The 19,452-nt window shown below is 43.9% G+C and overlaps 1 protein-coding gene across 1 annotated transcript; it reads left to right on the top strand.

Annotated features, from left to right (window-relative positions):
* The first annotated feature begins 1,626 nt into the window (after positions 1 to 1,626).
* On the top strand, positions 1,627 to 19,375 carry mntb (MAX network transcriptional repressor b). The gene is made up of 6 exons (XM_006784863.3): positions 1,627 to 1,981; positions 5,891 to 6,461; positions 6,553 to 6,594; positions 6,893 to 7,004; positions 16,097 to 16,289; positions 16,452 to 19,375. The coding sequence occupies exons 1-6, from the start codon at positions 1,906 to 1,908 to the stop codon at positions 17,264 to 17,266; spliced, it is 1,809 nt and encodes a 602-aa protein (XP_006784926.2). The 5' UTR covers positions 1,627 to 1,905; the 3' UTR covers positions 17,267 to 19,375.
* Positions 19,376 to 19,452: the final 77 nt, after the last annotated feature.

Below are 19,452 nucleotides of genomic sequence, written 5' to 3'. Positions count from 1 at the left end.
ACAATGACAACAACAACAAAAAGGTATAAAGAAAGTTTCAGATTAAACTTAACGTTTCAGGTGATCAGCATTAACTGACGACATAATGTAATTTTCTAAGATGCTTGCCAGATAGAAGTTTAAATTTCTATCATAGGAGTAATTTTTCTTCCCCTATGTTGCTTCCTTTTGGTCTCCAGTCTGTAGATCCAGGAATGATGCAACACTTCTAACTGGGTCAGCCTGTGCCTTCCTCGCATCCCTCCCGCCTTCCCCACCATCGCTTCAAGTCACCCCTCCTCTTCTTCCTCCTCCTTTCCTCCCACCCCTCTATATGCAAACACTCCTATAGTTTTTTCACCATGCAGCTCATGTGCTGCGGCCTCTTGTCTCACTCTCGCCCCCAGCCCCCTCCTTTTTTTTCTGCCTGATTCATTTTCTCCCGTCCATGCATGCTGTCATAGTGTCTCAGCCTGTTGCTAAATGACTCCCATCCCCTCGCACGCACACACACACACAGTCACTTTACGCTGGCTAGTTGTTATTGTGGTTTTCCCACACAAACCAGACTCTTAACCGTGTGGATCGTAATGGTGTCAGTAGGTTTGTATGTACAGGAAGGGCACATTGCGTGGCAATGTGAGCTCTAAATGTATTTCTGAGCTGCTCTTCAGATTGGCTGATACTCTCAGACCTCGGTGCGGTGGAGAATATATATGACTGAGCAGTGTCCAATCAAAGATAGTTACCATGCAGCCACATACTCTACATATGTGCATCCATACACAGCATACATCCATAAATATCGCTGTAACTGTAATATATTTCAAGCACTATGAGACTATTAATCGGTCCCCTGAGAGAAACACACTGCATGAACCTTAAAGCATACATTATAGAACAAAAGACATTGACATAAATCTATCATACCAAAGGGCAGGAGCATGTAGCTACAGAGAGGGAACATCCCCTTTCTTTATTCCAGTGTGTGGCACAGAAACAGCGCGGATGAGACTTTAAAAAAAGTGAGGTAAATGGCAGAAAGGAAATATAATTTACTGTAAAAGGGGTTTTATGGGCAAATAATTGCAACTACTTGTATGTTTTTTTAAATAATAATTAAGTAACATTTTTTACATCACAGTGCATTGTGGTCAGCTGCTTCTCCTCTGATAAGTCCCGCCCCCTGGTGATTTGACTGACAGCTCTGATCCGGAGACGAAAGGGTGGCCAGTCACGCTCTCGCCATGCAAATGAGCTGCGCTCAGGCCGGGCGGGTGCCCATGTGGACCAGCACCATGCCTTGTTGTTCTGAGTGCTGATTGGCTGGCTGGCGCCTGATCGGGCTTCATGCGCTGCGGGCCAGCGGCGGAAAGAAAAACATGGAGGGACGTTTACGGCTACGGGGGTTTCCTTTCTCGAATCCTGCGGGGATAACGCCACTACACGAGGAGCCCCTTTGTTCGCGGAGCTTGTAATTCATCTTCATGCCATTAGGAATATTAATAAATGAACAATGGAAGGTGCTAACAACCTGGTAAGTTAGAGAGCGGAGGAATGGGAAGTGGTTCGGTCGCCGGATTTTGTGGTTGGCCATAGTAACAGGGCGGGGCAGTAATCCGGGAGGGGCGGGCCCTAACGAGAACACGACTCGCCTTGTTGTGTGTATTCCCGTGCTCGCATCGCCATCTTGTTGCCATCCTATTTTTTACGTATGCGAGGATCTACTTTCCGTTCGGCCGGATTAAAAATCGCCCGTGTGCTTTCAGGAGAAACCCAAGGGACGAAAGGTTTGGGAGGGCTGGTGTGAACCGTGCATACGACGCTTACTACTGGGACGCTACTTACCTCCCTCCCCCCTCCCTCGGTCTTTTTCCTCCTTCCGTCCCGGGCTACCGGGTCTCCTGCCGTGAGGTTTTACGCGCAATGAGCATCGATACGCTTCTGGAGGCGGCCAGGTATCTGGAATGGCAAGCCCAGCAGCAACAACAGACCACACGTGGTGAGTTGAACAGCAGACCAGGGGGTTCGTGCTCAACGTGCAGGGCAGTGTACAGTGTGTGTGTTTAATACCATACTCCCTTTTGAGGAACCGACACCCGTTACTACCAGCGGGTTGCATTTGTAATCGATCCGCCTATGAGGCGTTTGTTTGGGTTCCTGTCAAAAAAAATAAAATAAATAAGAAGGATTCACAGAAAACCACCACCAAACCCCAGGTGCTTACTTATTGCACAGCCTCCCCCGCATTAATGCGGAAACGACTAAAGTTGTTTTTTCGAACAACTTTGCGCGCTCTCGGGAGTGTGTGTGTGTCAGTCATAGTTTCACCACTCCAGTGACTCACCGTACGCGCGCGTGCGCGCGTGTGTGTGGGTGAGAGGCAGGAACAGGAGACTTTGTGTGACTAACCGTGGTCCATTTATAAATTGTGTGATTGTCATAGAAGTCCTTAATGTGTGTGTTCAGCTCATACACGCGCTGTAACTGTGTAATACCCCCACGCGCTTTTGGAAATCTGTAAAATCGGCAGTGAAAAGGTTTATTATAATTTTCTTTTTTTATATTTTTCCAATGAAAAATTTCCCCTGGATCAGTTTGCCCCAGTTTTTGTCCGTCGAGCGCCGGCAGGGCGGTGGCGAGCTGAGGCTGCTCTTTACATAATACCCTGACATTGCTCAGCTATCTTATGACACTCACTTGGGCGGGCCCTCGCGCGCTAACCCCGGCCCTCATTTGTATATCAGTGCTCAAACTTATGCATATTGGCTCGTGCTCCTCCGATTAGTTGTCAATCGACGTAAAGATCACTCACTGAACTGGATGAAGGGGGTTGGGGGTGTAGAGGGTGGGGGAGGCTGCCTTTTTGTGTTTCTCCCATCAGATGACGTGTCAGGCAAACCAGCCCCCCGCTCCCCTTCCCCCTCTCGGCGTGCTTCACCCTACCGCGTGCTAGGGCCCGCCCACAGCTACCACGTGCACACCCCCTTCTATCCCCCCCAATATACAAACTTACGCTCATGCACACACACCCTCCTCGTCCCCGCCCTTCCCATTCAGTGTGCTGACAGTGGCGGGTCAAAGAGAGAGAAAAGGGGGGTAAGTAGGGCAGCTCACCGCCCTTCTCCTCGGCCCAGCCTCAATGCAGAAGTTATGTAATTTACGTTTGCGTGCGACGTAAATTATAATAATTTACGTAATAATAATACTATTATTATTATTATTAATATAATAATAACAATGAATAATGTAATTAAGTGCTTTTTAAACTGTTTTGTATTAGTATTATTATGCCTGTAACAGAGGGATTTCCATTTTCTGAGTTACAGTGTGACTTATCTTAACTCTTTCACTTTCAGTCTTTGTCATCACATAGCAGCTGTGTGAAAGCAATCATGATGATAAACACCATCTCTATGTTATATAGAGTATACTGTACTGAAAAACATTTTGTTACTTCAATTTTTAGTTTTAATTATTATATTATTGATATATAATTTTTTAATGCAAAATTTGGCTTTTTTATTTCAGAAGCTGTCTAAAAACTTGAAAATGTTCAAACTGCAACTATGCATGTTAATTTCTATGTGATATGTTGAAGGGATGGAGCCTAAATAAGCTTACACTGAATTAAAAGCGATATGTAGTAGGTACTTTATTAAATCCATAAGTTAGGAGATCCCTGTTATTTTATCCAGAATTCTAACAAATTAGCTGAAATAAAGCTCAATAAGATGCACAAAATAAATGAGCTATTAATATATATAATGAGTAAAGTGACTAAAGATGCAAATAAACAAACATTTAAATACAAATTTTTCTGTGTTCACATGTGACACCACTATGCAATATGTTTTAATATTTTTACGTTCAAAATATTACAAATTTGTTACAGTTTAATTTTTTAACATTGACTAATCAACAGTTGATTTAGTGATTTTTGCATCAAAGGAAGGACAGCCTGTGCTGTTCAGAAGGAGTCGGAGGATGATTTCTCAGTATATAGATAACTTGATTATAACTCTGTGGGAGCTCTCTCAACATTGTTGTTATCAAATCCTATTGTTCAAAGGAATATATTCTTCCAGAAGTGATTAGAAATATGTCTGTGGTCGTGATCGTATCATTGACTACGCAGGCCTTTTGCCCGGGTTGCGTCATCAGGAGTTTTTATTCTCACGCAGACAGGAAACGAAAGTGTTACTTAACGCACAGCTAGGCATCTTGGCATGTGCTGTTTCTGTTTTGTTGGAGGTGGCTGGGATGTGTGTTGGCGTTGTGCAGGTTTGAGGAATCCCTGGGATCTTCTAATGTTGCTGTTTCCATGGTGACTGAGGGCTTTCCACATTACTTTCTAGTCTGCCTGCTACAGTGTGCAGTAACTACTCACTCATATCATCACTCACTGTGTGTATGTGTGTGTGTTTCTTTGCCTCTGCATAATGATGTCTTTGCCTTTGTTTGCAGCACAACAGTGCTTCATTTGTATGTTGTCACGCTGCCAGCTCTAGTTATCCCAGCCGAATGGCTCCTTCACAACAGTCCTCAACTCTTGGTCAGACGCCCTGACGCAGCCCAGGACGAGAGGCTCTCTCAGTGCTGGACCGGTCCAATCACAGGGCAGACTGAGGGGTGTTCTCTCCAGTCAGGCAATAGATTCAGAGACAGTTAATGTGGTTATTTGCCCCTCCTCACTGTCTCATTCTCTGATGACATCATTCTTTGTACGTGTTTGTGTGCAGGAAGTGTTGGTGTGCATGATACAGACAAAGTGAAATCCATCATGACAGATTCGGTAGCGTAGCAGTGAAGCTGTTAAGAGGACCTGTAGGGAACATAGGTCATATGTTGGTTGATGAAATCAGAATTTATGAAGAGTGCTTTCTGCATTTAGCACAGATCACTTTTTTTCTAGATTTTAGGAATAAAATTGGCTTTTCATCAAAGGAAACTCACCAGGGCTGTAATAAAAATGTAACAGGAGGTTAATTTACTCAGGCATTCAATACATTTCTTTTTTCAAATGGCCAGAAATGAGAGAACAATGCAATACCTCCTTTTCTGTCAGACACCCCAGACTCAACATCTTAATTGTATGTGAACCAGTAGTGATAAGGAGCATACCCCTCCCACCCCACAGAGGTCCATTGTGCACTAGGAGACCACTGCAGATGTGGTCTCCTAGCGCGTTTCAGATATGATAAATGTCTGACATAGGTGAACATTAAACAGATTTTGTCCTGCCAGATCCTTGCTACACAGTCAGTGTGACGTCTGATTGTGTTGCAATCCACAGTGAATGAGTGGGCGTAGTGTGTCCTGCCTCCTGCATGCTCTATTCAGACAGCACCCTCGCCTAAACCAAACGAAGTATTTCCAGTAGTGAGAACCAATCTGATGTGGACTATTTTGTGTTGTGTGCTACGTTTGGACAATGACGCAGCCTGTTAATGAGTAAAATGTGCAGAAATACTGTGTGAAAACTAGTTTTAACTACTGAAAGGCCAGTCTTGCCAGATTATCATATACATCACATTCCTGCTTGTCTCCTTACATACTACTGTTGTCACGCTGATTCTGAAATCCTGGGCTGATGTTATAAAAGCTTGGCTCATAGTCGGCACTGATGGCTGCATTTTATTCTGTTTGATTGTTTTATTTTTATAGTTATTTACTCTTCTTTTGTGCCAGAGAATCTTTATTATATCAAGTAACTAAAGGTCTTTTCAGCTCTTTATCACACTGTCTTTGAACAGAGAACAGATGCATTTCAGTTGCTGACATCAGTAATTGTAGACGACAGTCAACAAGACTGTTATCCGCCAATAGTGATAGTCATCCATCCTTGTTCTTCTTACTTGTTTGATGTTATTCCTTATTTGACTTTAACTTACTTCTTTTCCTCCTTTAGAAGAAGAGCAACTTGAAGACAACGAGCTCATCAGAAGGGAGGCGGAGTCAAAGCATGTGGAACTTGTGGCTTCACCATCTCAGCCAGTAGGAGCCAACCATGTCACCTGGGGTGATGAAACTCACCGTCAACAGCCGCATCACCTTCCTGTCCTACCGCCCCCGTCTCTACCTACTCGTCAACTCCCCATTGCCGTCATCCCAATGGTACCGGTTGTCACCGCGACGCCTTCAGTCCCGCCCCTTCCGCTCAAAACGCCAATTGCTGCTGCAGCAGCGACGCTCAACAGCTCCCCGCCAGTCAAGAACTCTTCCTCCCCTCCACCTCAGCCGGCGACTCGTCAACTGTTGTGCTCCCCTCAGATCAAAGTGGAACCCAGTGAGCAGCTGATAGATGTAAAGCCTGGAGCATCACAGCTTCAGGTTCAGATCAAGTACCCGGCCCCCATCAGCACTAATGGCTCCCAACACGCACTGGTTCCTCATCAGGCCCCACCCATACCTCAGCCACAACCTAACGGGGTGACCATGGAGGAAATGAAGGGAATGGAAGGGAAGAGGAGACCAGGAGGGTGAGTTTGTTTGTGTGTCTGTCTGTGTGTGTGTTAAATAAGGTATAAAGAGTGATTGGCTTATGGTTGATTATTTATTTTGCCTTTCCAGGGCGGGGACCAGAGAGGTGCACAATAAACTGGAGAAGAACAGGTTAGTCAAAATGATGGTAACCCCTCTCATGTTGAAAGAAATTGAGGAAAACTTGCCTTCCACATACACACATTTTCTGGGTGTTTTTCATGAAAACATTTAACGAGGGCAAAGGTCACGGCAGTTCCTGAACTAATATAAATCCATGAAATCCTTCATCAAAAATGCAAAATTGGAGGTTTGAAATGTGTTGGTAAAAATCCCACGCAAAGAATCGACCTTCTTAAAAATGGTGAATATTCACAGTTGAGCAAAGACTACCATATGAAGTTCGACTCTTACATTTCTGCCTCTTCAGGCGAGCGCACCTGAAGGAGTGTTTTGAGACACTGAAGAAAAATGTTCCGAACATTGATGAGAAGAAAACGTCCAACCTCAGTGTTCTCCGCAGCGCTTTGCGTTACATACAGGTAAGGACAGTTTCAGCTTTCCCCAGCAAGCTCTTCATGTTACTTTGTCAGGACTTGAATTAACTGGTTGAGCTCTGGGGACCTCATAGGTCATAGGTCCAGTGTTATTGGTGTGGTTAGTATCTTGTGACGGTGATACAGTGTCTGCTACATGCTTGTGAATCAGTCAGTATAATGTAATACTTGGAGGCTTCTTTGTTTCCAAGACCTTGGTCTATACAGTGGTAACCAGTTGTTCCAGCACTGCCCTGTAGTCATGTAGGGATAGAAAAGAAACAGGCTGAACTAAATTGGTGGTTTTCAAAGTTTTTGTTCCAAGTCACATCAGAGGGGAAACTAAAAGTTCAAGGCACACCTTTATCCATGGATGTCTTCTTTAGATTGTCTTGTTAGATGAAGGGACTTCATCTAAAGCTCATTTGTGGCAACTGGACCTCGATTGATGCCTGCAGTTTTTTATGTAACAGTGTTACAACTTTATTAACATATTTCTTGCCTCAATCACCTTTGCAGACACTTTGGTTCAGCTCAAGCACTCTTCTACTGTAGGCCAAGTTTCTCTCATTAGCCCTTTTCCACTAGTACCTCCTCAGCTCGCCTCAACACAGCTTGACTCGACTCGACTGTTTCAGTCGGTTTCCATTACAACTGAGTACCACCTAATGTGCGTGGGGTCGTTATAGCAACATGGCCGAATGTCCCGTGCTGTCATTTGTATACCACAGGAATGCCACAACAAAGGAGGACGTCGAGGCGATGATATAACTGCTGCTCAGTGTGTGGCTTTTTGTCAAACCCAGTGGCCATTTCTGTCGCTCCGAGGTTTTAAAAAAATGGGGGTTTTGAGCGTCTCCTTTTTGTGAAGGAGACGCTCTTGTCACTCATTGAGTGATGCCACTGTCCAGCCAGTCAGTGACGTGCAGTCTGTTAATGTCATATTTTCGGATTACCTCAGATTGCTTGGATCCTCAACCGAGTAGGGACTAAACCTATCTGGTACCAGCTAAAGGACACAAGCCTAAAAACCGAGTAGAGCTGTGCCAAGCTGACCCAAGTAGGTACTAATGGAAAAGAGCTACAAGTGTCTTTTTAGCCTGGTTTGGCACAGTGTTAACTAGGGCTGCCACAAACGATTATTTTGATAGTCGACTAGTCACCGATTATTTTTGCGATTAGTCGACTAATCAGATCATGCATCCATTGGACGTAAAACGTACAGCTTATTGCACCAGCATGCATCTGCTCTTATATTACTATCATTAGCTTACAGCTTTAAGTGTTTAAGGTATGTGCTAACTAAAAATAAAGACAAGATGATAGTTTATTAAATTTTAATGAAATTTGCAGATTGTTTCGGTGAAGTTTAATAAACTCCTTGCTATCTAAAATATAACGGGACACCGGAGTATATTCTCCAGCATCTCACACTTCTGATAATCAGTTGTCTACTTGACGTTTATTCAGCTGTGTAAAAACAATAACTTTAATCTCAGCCAAACCGATTTACTCAGGAGCAAATAAAATACTAAAAAAAGCCAAACAATAACATTTTGAAGTTATCTAAGTGACTTATATATATTTAACCTGAGTAGCGAAAGACGGCGGTGGGTTTGAAAACGATTTGCTGGGAGTCCGGTGTTCTCACCGGCTCTGGTGAGCCTTGCCCCCTGCTAGCTATCGAGCTAGTGGGTAACAGACGTCTCCGAAAATGTCGGCGCACTTTTGAAAATATGTGGTGTCTTGATAAACTGAGCAGATATTTGAGGTTTACACAGCTACATTCTCGCTTGAAAATATGTTAAACTTTATTTTGTGACCCAGAAAGAATAATAAGAGTAATATTAAAACTAAGTAGCTGCCGCCATTGTTGGAAACTGAGCAGGGTTGCGCTATGAATTCTGGGACACAGCTTCTTCTTCTTCGGGGTTTAACGGCAGCTGGCATCCTTGTACATGCAGTGCTGCCATCTTCTGTTTCACTCTTAAATCCTACTACTTATTCCTGCGTCTTTTGTGATCTTACAAAGCTTCAAACGAAGCGTCGACTATTAAATCAGTCGTCGTCGATTTTGATAGTCGACAAAATCGTGACTAGTCGAAAAATCGTGGCAGTCCTAGTGTTAACACCCGGCACTTTCTCTGACAGATGGCGTTCTTGGGCTCAGGGTTTTGCCTTTTCCAGTTCAGCTGAAGTAACACGGGTTGCTGTCTCCAGACTGTTCACTGACAGTTAGTTTTTTCTCATTTGCAGTGGCCAATTTGCACTGTTTGTTAGTTACACAAAAACATCACTCTTATTACTCTCCTCCTCTCAGTCAGGGCCTTTGGTGTGTCTTCTTCTAATTCCCTTCATTCAGCAACTGAATGAACTTATTTTTATGCTTTAAACTAAAAACTACTGGTACAACCTCTCAACATTTCACTCTTAACTTTTCGTGTATATTGTAGTAATAATGTATGGCTGTCACAAAGTCCCACAGCACACCTGGACTTGCATCACATCACAGCAAATCTTGTGGGAACTACATAACATGAAAGGATAAAATGGCAACTTTTTTTTGTTAGAAGATCTAACATTGCACATCGAGGCAGGGGGCTGATGGTACTTGGGTGGAGGGACGACTGTATAGCCCCAAGAGGGAAGTATTCAGTCTGCAAAAGTAGACGAATGAGGACTTCTGTACTTTTTTTTTTTTTTTTAGCAGAAATAGATGTCAGGGTGGAGCTACTGTCTATGTAGGGGGTTACTTTATTGCAGTGTAAGCTTTAAGATTTTGAGTCCAATGAAATACGCAGTGGAAAGTCAGTGGAAGGAGCTAAATTAGGGCGTGAGATGAGGGAATTTATTCAAAACAAGATGACTGCAAGTTCATGGGCTGCTCTCTAGGAAGCAGAGCGCAGAGGGATTTCAGGCCATCTTTAAGATGATGATGGTTGTTAGGCAGAGCCAAGCTGCGGTTGAGGAAACACAAACAGCACATATTAGATACACGTTTCTTGCTTTAGAGGTAATATACAGTGAAAAGTGTCTTGTTAGTATGGGTGAAAGGTGAGTCAGTATGTCTGTAGTCTAACCTTTCATGTGTGCCCTGTTTGTACAGCAGTGTTTAACCTCACTGCACACACAGTTTGCAACCTTTCACCTCCAGTTTAACTTGTCTCGATATTCTGGCAGTAGTTATACTGATGGGAAGAAGAAGTTGAATAAACTTTGTTGTTGTTTTTTTATTTTATTTTAATTGCAGAACTATTTGAAAGACCATCCCTCTAGGTGATCGTGTAACATTCAGTGATATCAGTATATTGGAGGGGGTGTGCACAAACAGAAAAACATTAAGTATCGCCTGCTTTTTATCCATTTTTCAGGATTATAAATTAGATATTTTAGGATTTGGGGCTATTTGGCAGACACAGCAAGACATTTGAAGTTTTGTGGAGAAGCAGAGTAATCATTAGCTTAACAGACACACGGCTAGTGTATGTCAGCGTTGCTTGCAGTATTTTCCCCAGCCCACACTGTACTGCGGAGCTGGTTGGGTAATATCTTAGAGGGATGCTTTTCCTTTATCACACTATGTTGAGGCTGATGAATTGCTTCACTTTTCTTCTGTTTTCCTTTGATGGTTTCATTGTGGCATACTCTCCTCTGATTTATAATATTTGCTGGCTTTATTGTAGGTGAATGACTGCGTTTAGATGCGTACAAACACCCAGTCTTCCCTTTTTTTTTTCTTTCTCCATGAAGCATAAAAAGCCTGATTATTCATATCCCTGCGTGCACGCTCATAACAGTTTTCAATTTTCTGATCGTCTGCCTGCAGGCAAGTCGTGATTTTATCTCAGCTTCAATGTTCTGAGCCAAAAACAGAAACTGGAGATGGTGTTTTAGTACTCCGGGTAGCACATCCAGGTTTCTCAAATGATTGATGATGGTGTTTCCATGCACTGCAATCATAATCAGGACCTTAATGCACATTCGTCCTTTTCTCTTCTCACCTCTCCCCATGTGAACCTGTAAACCTCTTCCCCCTCCTTCTCGCGGAGCCATGTGAGACCTGAGCACATGGCTAGCGCAAGGCCGATGATGTCACCACAGCTTACCCACTCCAGTAGCTTTGCATCCCTAGATTGCAGAGAGAAGGAGATGTGCAGTGATGGGTTCAGTGTTTACGCTAATGGAGCGGGGCATGCACTTATATCAGCTCTTCTTTGTCCCAGCCTTTTCTTATCCACATCTGTGTCCGTCTCGTCCTGTGTCACCCCGCTGTCTCTTGCCTTTAAAGCACTTGGTAACTATGGCAACAGGCGGCAGGTGGCCGGGGCACTGTAGTGAGTCCGTTCTTCCGTGTTTGTCTGCATGAGGGAGTGTGCCAGATGCAAGACTAAACGAGTCAAATTCTGGTCATATTGGTCTTTCTGTCAGCAGGTATGGATGATGGAGCACTCATGGGTGCTTTCAAGACATGGATAGTCCTGCTGCCTTGTCCTCATATCAGATTACAGATGCATATGATTAAGAAAAAACCTTCCAGGGCAAATTTCATCTCACCTGAGTCATTTGCACCTTTTTTTTTATTACAGGGAACTTTCTGAAATGAGGATGGATAAAAGAGCGATAGATGAAGCACAGGAGAATAAGGGGGGAAGGGTCTTGAGGGAGTGGTGGATGTGGGGAGGAGGAGGAGGAGGAGGAGGAGAGGGGAGTGTGGGATGGAAGTGTGGAAGAAAGAGGAGGAGGAGGGGGGTTGGGAGGGATCCAAGAGCACCCGACTGGCAAACACCCAGTCGCATCACTCCTTATATGTAATTGCCCCTGCGCTTCACCCAATTAGAGGGCTCCTTATGTTTTTTACAAACTGCTGCTCAAGCAGCCAAATCCTCACAAATGGGGTTGCCAAGGAAACAGCTATGGGTGGCAGCTGCTTCCTTGGTGATTTAGTGCAGGACTAATGGTGTCTGGGTTGATGCGAGTAGACCTTGAAATGATGTTCATGGACACACTTGCAGTTCTTCGGAAGTCCTTGTGTTTTAAAGAGTCTGCTGTGTCAATTAAGTGTCACATCTCCAGCACTGGAGTGCGTTAATGCTATGTGGAGCTCCGCAGATCTATGGTTACATGTTGTATGTGTGTAGTAACACTTTGCAGAAGTGTCAAAAATACTGTTAAAACGGACGCATTTGATTAAAGTGGGTTACTCGTGCTTTTGTTTGTCTTTTAGTTTAGTGCATGTAGTGGAGAAGACAGGCGCATTAAAAATGTCCACTACAGCTATGGATTGTTTCTCATCCCGGCATCTTTTGAGCTCCATGTTTGTGAACTCCATGCCGATTCAATTTCCTTCTCAATCAACATCTGACCCACTATGCGTATTGCACATAGATGATATGCTGCTGGGTCAGGGGAAGACCGCCTGCAAGTGCATCTGCTTTGGTTGGCTTCTGTAACGTTTCTCACTGCACAGCCAGAGATGCTGATCCATCCAAAATCTGTGTTAAAACAAGCTTCAAATTTGTGACGACAACATGCATTTTTATCAGAACAGAAAGCTGCCCTTAAATTTGCTCTATTTAGAGTTTTTTTTTATGTATCAGATGCTTTTATGTTTCTTTGGATACTAATTTTAGCTAAAGGAGTTCACTAATGACTAATGTCAATAAACAACTCGACTCCTTGTGAAGATAAAAAAAGAAAAACTAATGAAGTTAGCTAATGACAGTCGAGCGAAGCCCTTCTGGCCAAATGTAAATGTTAACGAAGTCGGGTCAAAATGGGAACAGCGTTATGATTCATGGAGGGACTTTTCTTTAGTTTTCTGGATCAAAACTGAGCCTGAGTAGTCTTTCTCCTGGTTTATTTTAGCTACCACAGAAGGTATCAAACATAGCAGGTAGTTTCTCCAGTGGAGTACTTGCTATGTGACAATGGTCAGCTAATTGTTCTGAGCTGCTGGAGCTGGTAACCTTTTTCAAATAACTTTATTAGCTAGATGCATACTTGTAGCTTAGCAAAGAAGCATATTTATGGAGGGGATAGCTTCAGCACGTCCAAGTTTGTTGTAAGTACACTGATAATGAGTATGCAGTATTTATACTGGTCTCACCGCTGCTCTACAGCATGACGTGTAGTATTTACAGTAATCCCTGGTTACACTGCATGCATATAAAACATTATGTCATGTAATGTTTCCACTGTGTAATCACCATTTATGTTTTGGTTAGTGGGGTTTAAAATATCAATAAAAAGATGACGATCCACTTTTGCTTCTCAAATGGCTAAAAACACAGAAATCCACAGACTTCTATGACGTTTGTTAAGGCAGCGAGTCTGTACTATCTGTGGACCGTTTGTGCTTACGTGTGTAGTTATGCCTTCACCTTAGAAGTCGGATGTCGTAGCTGACTTCACATTCCAGTAGTAGTTTGAAAATCATGGAAAAACAGGTTTTGGTTTACTCTGTAGTGCAGTGAAACTATTACTGTGTCACTCATGATACGGTGCTTGGTTTTTGTTTGTTTGTTTTTGCACTTAAAAGCACATTCACAGACAAACTGGTCAGTGCTCTGCATATGGTTTATTTAGCTACAGCATTGGTTACAGATAAGTTTTACTGTTTTGCTAATGTTTACTTTAACAGTCAATCTTGGATTGCTGAGTTGGGTTCGGTAGGGTTGCGCTGAACTGACTTCAATTCAAAATTGGAGCTGGAAACTCATAAATCGTTACCTCAACATCAAATGAAATTCACCAGTACCTCCCAAAGGCCTGCTTTGAAGCCCAGATCAATGTTTTGATTGATGCCAGCTCGTTCATGTTAACATCATTAATAATAATTTTACACTGCGTACACAGAGAACCTCTAGTACAAAAGCACCAGTGTTGTTTAACTGTGTGGTTACATGTGGTTTGTAAATGTAACCTGGTCCTATGCTGACAAATCACTGGAACTGATTTGCTGTAATTTCCAGCACTGCCTCCTCGTCACTTATGACCTCTAAAACTGCTCGCACGATCAGGCTTCACACAACTGCGCGCGTGGACGTACAAAGAGGGGAGGGCGTTGGTGTGAGCGGTGTTGAGCTGTTAAGTGATTTGAGTGCTGCTAACCTGCACCATGTGAACTGTTTAAGGAGGGCTGTGGGGAAGGTGGGTTCGTGTGTGAGGCCATCACGTGCCTGCAGAGAGTAAACAGCTTTTCCTGCAGTAAGATCATCGCTTGGATTTCCAGCCTTACCTCAGTTCCCTTTTGTTTATTATCCTTTCGGCGGTTCGCTCCGTGTTTGCGCTAATTGTCAGATAAACACAGCCACAACAAAAAAGACAGCACAATTACACCCGTGATATACATTTATCAGCAATGTCTTCCATAACAGCGGCACAATTACCAGCAATCAGACCACCACAAACAAGCCTATGCTGGCTCAAAATGGGCCTCGGGGGGTGAATGCACACATAATCATGACAGGTCTGCATACATTTACCTTACTTAGCAGAAGTCTGTTATTTCAAGCCATTTGATTAGCTGTAGTATTGTAATTTAAAACCCACCTTAAGATTTGATTTGTCTTACTATCCTTGTGATTTTCCTTCTGTTTTCAAAGTTAAAACCCTCGTGGTGGGTGCCAGAATAAAGTGCAAGTGGCACGCGCCTAATACCTTCTGGATTTGTTCAGCAGTTATACTGGAAGAGGTGGCGCTCTGAGACAGTCTGATACATCACTGAGGATCATTTGCACCCTCATTAGCACAGGAAGCCATTTTCTGCCAAGCCTTTTTTCCCCTCCAAGTTTTCATGCTGGCTATTCAACATCTCAACCAGATATTTAGTTTCCAGAATTAATCATCTGCACACAACATACTATTCTACTTTTCTCCTCCCATTCCCCGCCCGTACCTTCCCCTCTACCTCCTCCCATGCGTCATTCCTCACCAGTAATCTGCCTTAATGTCCTTAGCCTGTCATAGTGTTTGGAGTTCATGCGTCAGCTGACCTACACAGAAACTAGGTCACGACGATGGTGTGGCGGGCTGGGAAAGCTCTGCTCTTTCTTCCTAAATCTTTCCATGAAGCTTCCGTTCTTCTTGCATTTCCTGCCATGTTTATAATCATTTCATTTTCCTCCACAAACACATTCAGCTCACTCTTGCTGCATGGCGGTGCTCTAGAAATTAATGCATTTATTATTAACAGATTTCAGTAATCCAGTGACAGAACTGTAGCAGTAATTAGGAACTATTATCAACCCCAAAGTGATTTGGGGTTGATAATAGACAGGAGGGCGTTTTCTCTCACTCTGGCCTCACTCCACTGGAAAAAAAAACCTAGCGTGATATCTAAGAAATGGGAGGAGCTTAGGTAAATGACTAAATGCCACTAAAGCAGTGTGGACATGCTTGAATTTGCAGGCGTGACTTCCCGCTGGTGTATGAATCTGGGATAGCATGGATAATGTTTGTTTAGAAGTACAGGGAGAAGAAAAGTTGTGTTGTAATGCTGTTTATTTACAGTATTGGGTTTATTCTGAAAAAGCCACACGGGTTATTAGTTAAAAGAGGCAAAATGAGGGAGTTTCCCTTTTCTCTGACCTTTCTTTGCTGTTAGCTGTTGATTAAAAGTCCCCCGTCTGTTTCATATTAACACACTTCCACTGTTTCACAGAGCCAAATCCCCCCACGCTTCCCTCAAAGGCACAAACTTGAAACAGCTGCTTAAAACCAGGCAGCATCAGTCAGAGCTAACGAAGTAAGGACAGGTTTTTCTTAAAAAGAAACTCGGCAACAGGATTACTCATCGTCATAGTGATGTAAATGATTTTTTAGATAGCCTCACTTGAGACTGCGCTACTCGCCAGTTAGCCTTAACATTAAAAGCACCCGCCTGATGCTATGTAGCATCCCCCTGTGTACCTCAGATAAATCTGACCCAGTGCATCCTTTAGGTTCTTTGGGTTGCAGGATGAGGCCTCCTGGTCTTACTTCACTTGTTGTTGGTAATTGGTTAAGACATTTTTCTTTTTTTGTATCATAAATGCAGATATGACGACATATTATATTTTTATAACAGTCTACACCTGTTCTCTTTGTCATCCTTTAAGACTCTGAAGCGCAAGGAGAAGGAGTACGAGCACGAGATGGAGCGTCTGGCTCGAGAGAAGATCGCAACGCAGCAGCGGCTGGCCGAGCTGAAGAACGAGCTCAGCCAGAACATGGACGCCATAGAAATCGACAGAGTCCTCAGACAGACCATCCAGCCAGAGGACGACCAGGCCTCCACGTCCACGGCCTCAGGTAAGGAAACAGACTGCAGCAGTTTGTTTTCAAACTGAATCGCAGGAGAGAAGGGTGATGAAAGAAGTTTGTTTTTTGATGTAGCAGTCTTTAAATGTGGTTTGAATTTCACTTTTACGTAAACATTCATATCATGATTACTGTTTCTGCTCTAATCTGCAGAAGGAGAAGATAATTATGAGCAGGATATGGACGAGGACGTTCCCGCCCCTCCTGCTCCCACGCCCCTCCCCAAACCGGCTCCTCCCATTTTACAAGCTCAGCCGCTCATCACCCCTCACCTGGCGATCCAGCACACCACACTGCCTATTCTCACCAGCGCCTCCCCCGTGGGTCCCCCTCCACCTCAAGCCATTGCCCCTGCTCCAGCCCCGGGTCAACCCCCACCGCCACCTCCTCATCCTATCCAGCCCCCAGCCATGCAGGTCCAGCCCACCGTCATCGCTCACGCCACTGTGTCCCATGCTTCAGTCATCCAGGCTGTCAATAATGCCCTTCCCGCCAATCACAAACACCTAACGCATATCGCCCCATCACCTGGCCCCAACTCGTCCACCCCTCAGCCGATCACAGCGGCTCCGGCTGCCCCTGCCACCGCCACTCACCAGCCAATAACTGCCCAGCCCATCGGACACATCACCGTCCATCCGGTGGCCCACCTGGGCTCTCCTTTGGCATCCCACCTCCCAACTCTCTACCCCCAGGGCATGTCTGTGTCCCAGCCCACGATGGTGGGCCACATCGCCCACACCTTCGCCCACCACACCCTTCCTCACGTCCAGGCCAATCCTCAAACTAACACTAACGGCGCCCAAGTGAACAGCGCGACTGTGGTGAGCCAGGGAAGCCCGTCGCTAGGGAAACCCACAGCAGTGCTGGCCCCTCACCCACAGCTGGTTGGACAGGCTACTGTCCTGAACCCTGTCACCATGGTTACAGTCCCAACCTTTCCCGTCAGCACGCTCAAACTGGCCTGAAACAGACAATAACAGACAGGACGGAGCGATGGATGTGAGACAGGAGAACGAGTTTTCATCTCCTGTCAGTCGCAGAGTCTCTGACAGACACGTGAACATTTGAGCATCAACTGTTTCTGGACTTTGTGTGATGAATATCTTCTGAGATATTTCAGTCACAGCTCTGTTAGTTTGTGAACAATTACATTAAAGCTGAGTCAGCAGGTCGGGCCATTGTTTGTGAAAATGCGACTGTGACGTTTGTCTCCCCCGCAAACACAGGAACTCTGTTTTACCTTTTTATCTTCCTTCCTTTTCTCTTTATTTTACTGCCAGAGGCACTAACACAATAAGCTCAGTTTGCACTCAGGCATCAAGGATTTACCTTAACTGGTCATTCAGTCATTTAGGGGAAATGATTACAGCGAGACAGAGAGAGGACTTTGAGCTCGTGTGGGACGTGTAACGTCACTCCTGTGTTTAAAGGGTGGAGCTGGAGTTGGATTCAGTGGTCTCATCCAGATAAATCACACGCAGGGCCGTTTATCAGTTAATTACATCACATAACATTACATAGTTAATTAGGGCTAAAACATTGTCACTTACTGATGCAGTAATTTAGTTTCTTCTACCAGGAACACGACAGGAAAGTTTTTTGTTCTTCCCCTTTCGCTTTTGCCATGATCTAAGTTCAACACGTGGCAGACGAAGTCATTCTTTAAACATCTTGCAAATAGTTTAAGGAAAAGAATTTGAGGATGGTAGTGCAATAAAAAAAACCTGACACGCTGCAGTTCAGAATACAAAAAAAGGAGACGGCACATCTTTTTAAAGGCAAATTCTGCAGTGGAGTTAATTTTTTCATTTTCTTTTTATCCACTACCTCAGAAGGCTTTTATTTTGGAGGGCGACTCCAAAACAGCGGATTTGCTCCAGAGAATTGGGGCAGTGTTTGCTCGGTTTGGTGAGCGTACAGTAGTGTCTGTTATTGATGGCCCTGTGGAGAAGTTGTGTCACGTTAACCACAAATAAAAGTAGGGCAGTAAGTTTGAAGCGAGCAGGAGCTGAGTCAGAAAAGCAGCTGAGGATAGAAGCTGGCAACTGGGATTTTCCAGCTATTTGTTGAAAAAAATAGTTAAAAGTAGGAAGAGCGTGCAGTGCAGTCAGCTTTGATCTGGTTACCTACACCCACAGTGAAAAGCTTGCCTTCGGCTGGGTTTTTTTTTAAAGAAAGATGTTAAAGGCTGTCGGCTATCTTTCACTGCCAGATTCAAAACCTGAGAAGTTGCCCAGTTACCCACAGGTCATTTGAGTGCATCAACTCCCGTCAAGTCTGCACACACTGGTGGTTATTGAGGCTTAAAGCGGCTTAACGAGCCCTCAGGAAACCTCCTAGGACTGCTCCGAAGCTCGTGTTTGTGCGTTTTAATAGGATTGCTTATTAGCTAAGACATTTTGAAACCAACCAAAGGCCTGAACGAGACTGTACGCAGAAAATTGTCTGCATACCTGCTCTCAAACAGTCAGGCAGGTTTCCTTTTGTCCCTTTGATGAGTGATGTTTCCTCAGCACACTGTGGGGAAAACAGGTTTCCAGCCTCTTTAGTGTAACGCAACAGCTCCCTCTGCTGTCGTTACCCAGGCACACACAGCACATACGTTTCCGATGAGGCTTTTAAAAATTGTGAAAATGCTTTTTTTTCTTCTTTTTTTTTTTTTTAACTTAAAACGAAACAAAATTATATGACCGTACGGAAGCTTGTTTATGCCACTAAAATAAAAACAAAAAACACAATGTTGCCGTTCAGACTTCTGAGAACATAACTTTAAATGGTTAGTATTTCAAAATTTCAGCTTTCTCAGAAGTTTCGCTCAGCAAGATGACATTTTGAAGAAATAAAAAAAATTACATTCTTCTAGTGGCAGAAACAACCTTCCATAGATTGAACTTTATCACTTTATCTACTTGTTTTGGAGGGCGATGCAAGGCCAAAAATACAGCTTTTCATTCCAAGAGAAATTTGGAAGAGATGTCCGACAAACACTGAACACCAAATCTTCAGCCCCAGTCCAGAAAATTTGTTTAAAAAAAAAAAAATCAAATGTATTTAAATTAAAAAATCCGAAAGTGTGTTCGTGTGTGAGCGCATTCTCACAGCCTTCTCGCCAGCCTTTTCATCAGATTTCTCTTCGGTATAATGTCGTCAG

The sequence above is a fragment of the Neolamprologus brichardi genome, chromosome 10 (assembly GCF_056152115.1).
Source record: "Neolamprologus brichardi isolate AB-2024 chromosome 10, ASM5615211v1, whole genome shotgun sequence".
In the NCBI taxonomy this organism is placed as follows: Eukaryota; Metazoa; Chordata; class Actinopteri; order Cichliformes; family Cichlidae; genus Neolamprologus; species Neolamprologus brichardi.
The sequence above is the reverse complement of the archived record's forward strand: the minus strand, read 5'-3'. Positions and strand labels throughout refer to the sequence as shown.

Coding starts and splice junctions, on each gene's coding strand:
- mntb (XM_006784863.3), top strand. CDS start 1,906: ATGAGCATCGATACGCTTCTGGAGGCGGCCAGGTATCTGGAATGGCAA. Junction 1,982..5,890: donor GCAACAACAGACCACACGTG/GTGAGTTGAACA, acceptor TTCCTCCTTTAG/AAGAAGAGCAACTTGAAGAC. Junction 6,595..6,892: donor AATAAACTGGAGAAGAACAG/GTTAGTCAAAAT, acceptor CTGCCTCTTCAG/GCGAGCGCACCTGAAGGAGT.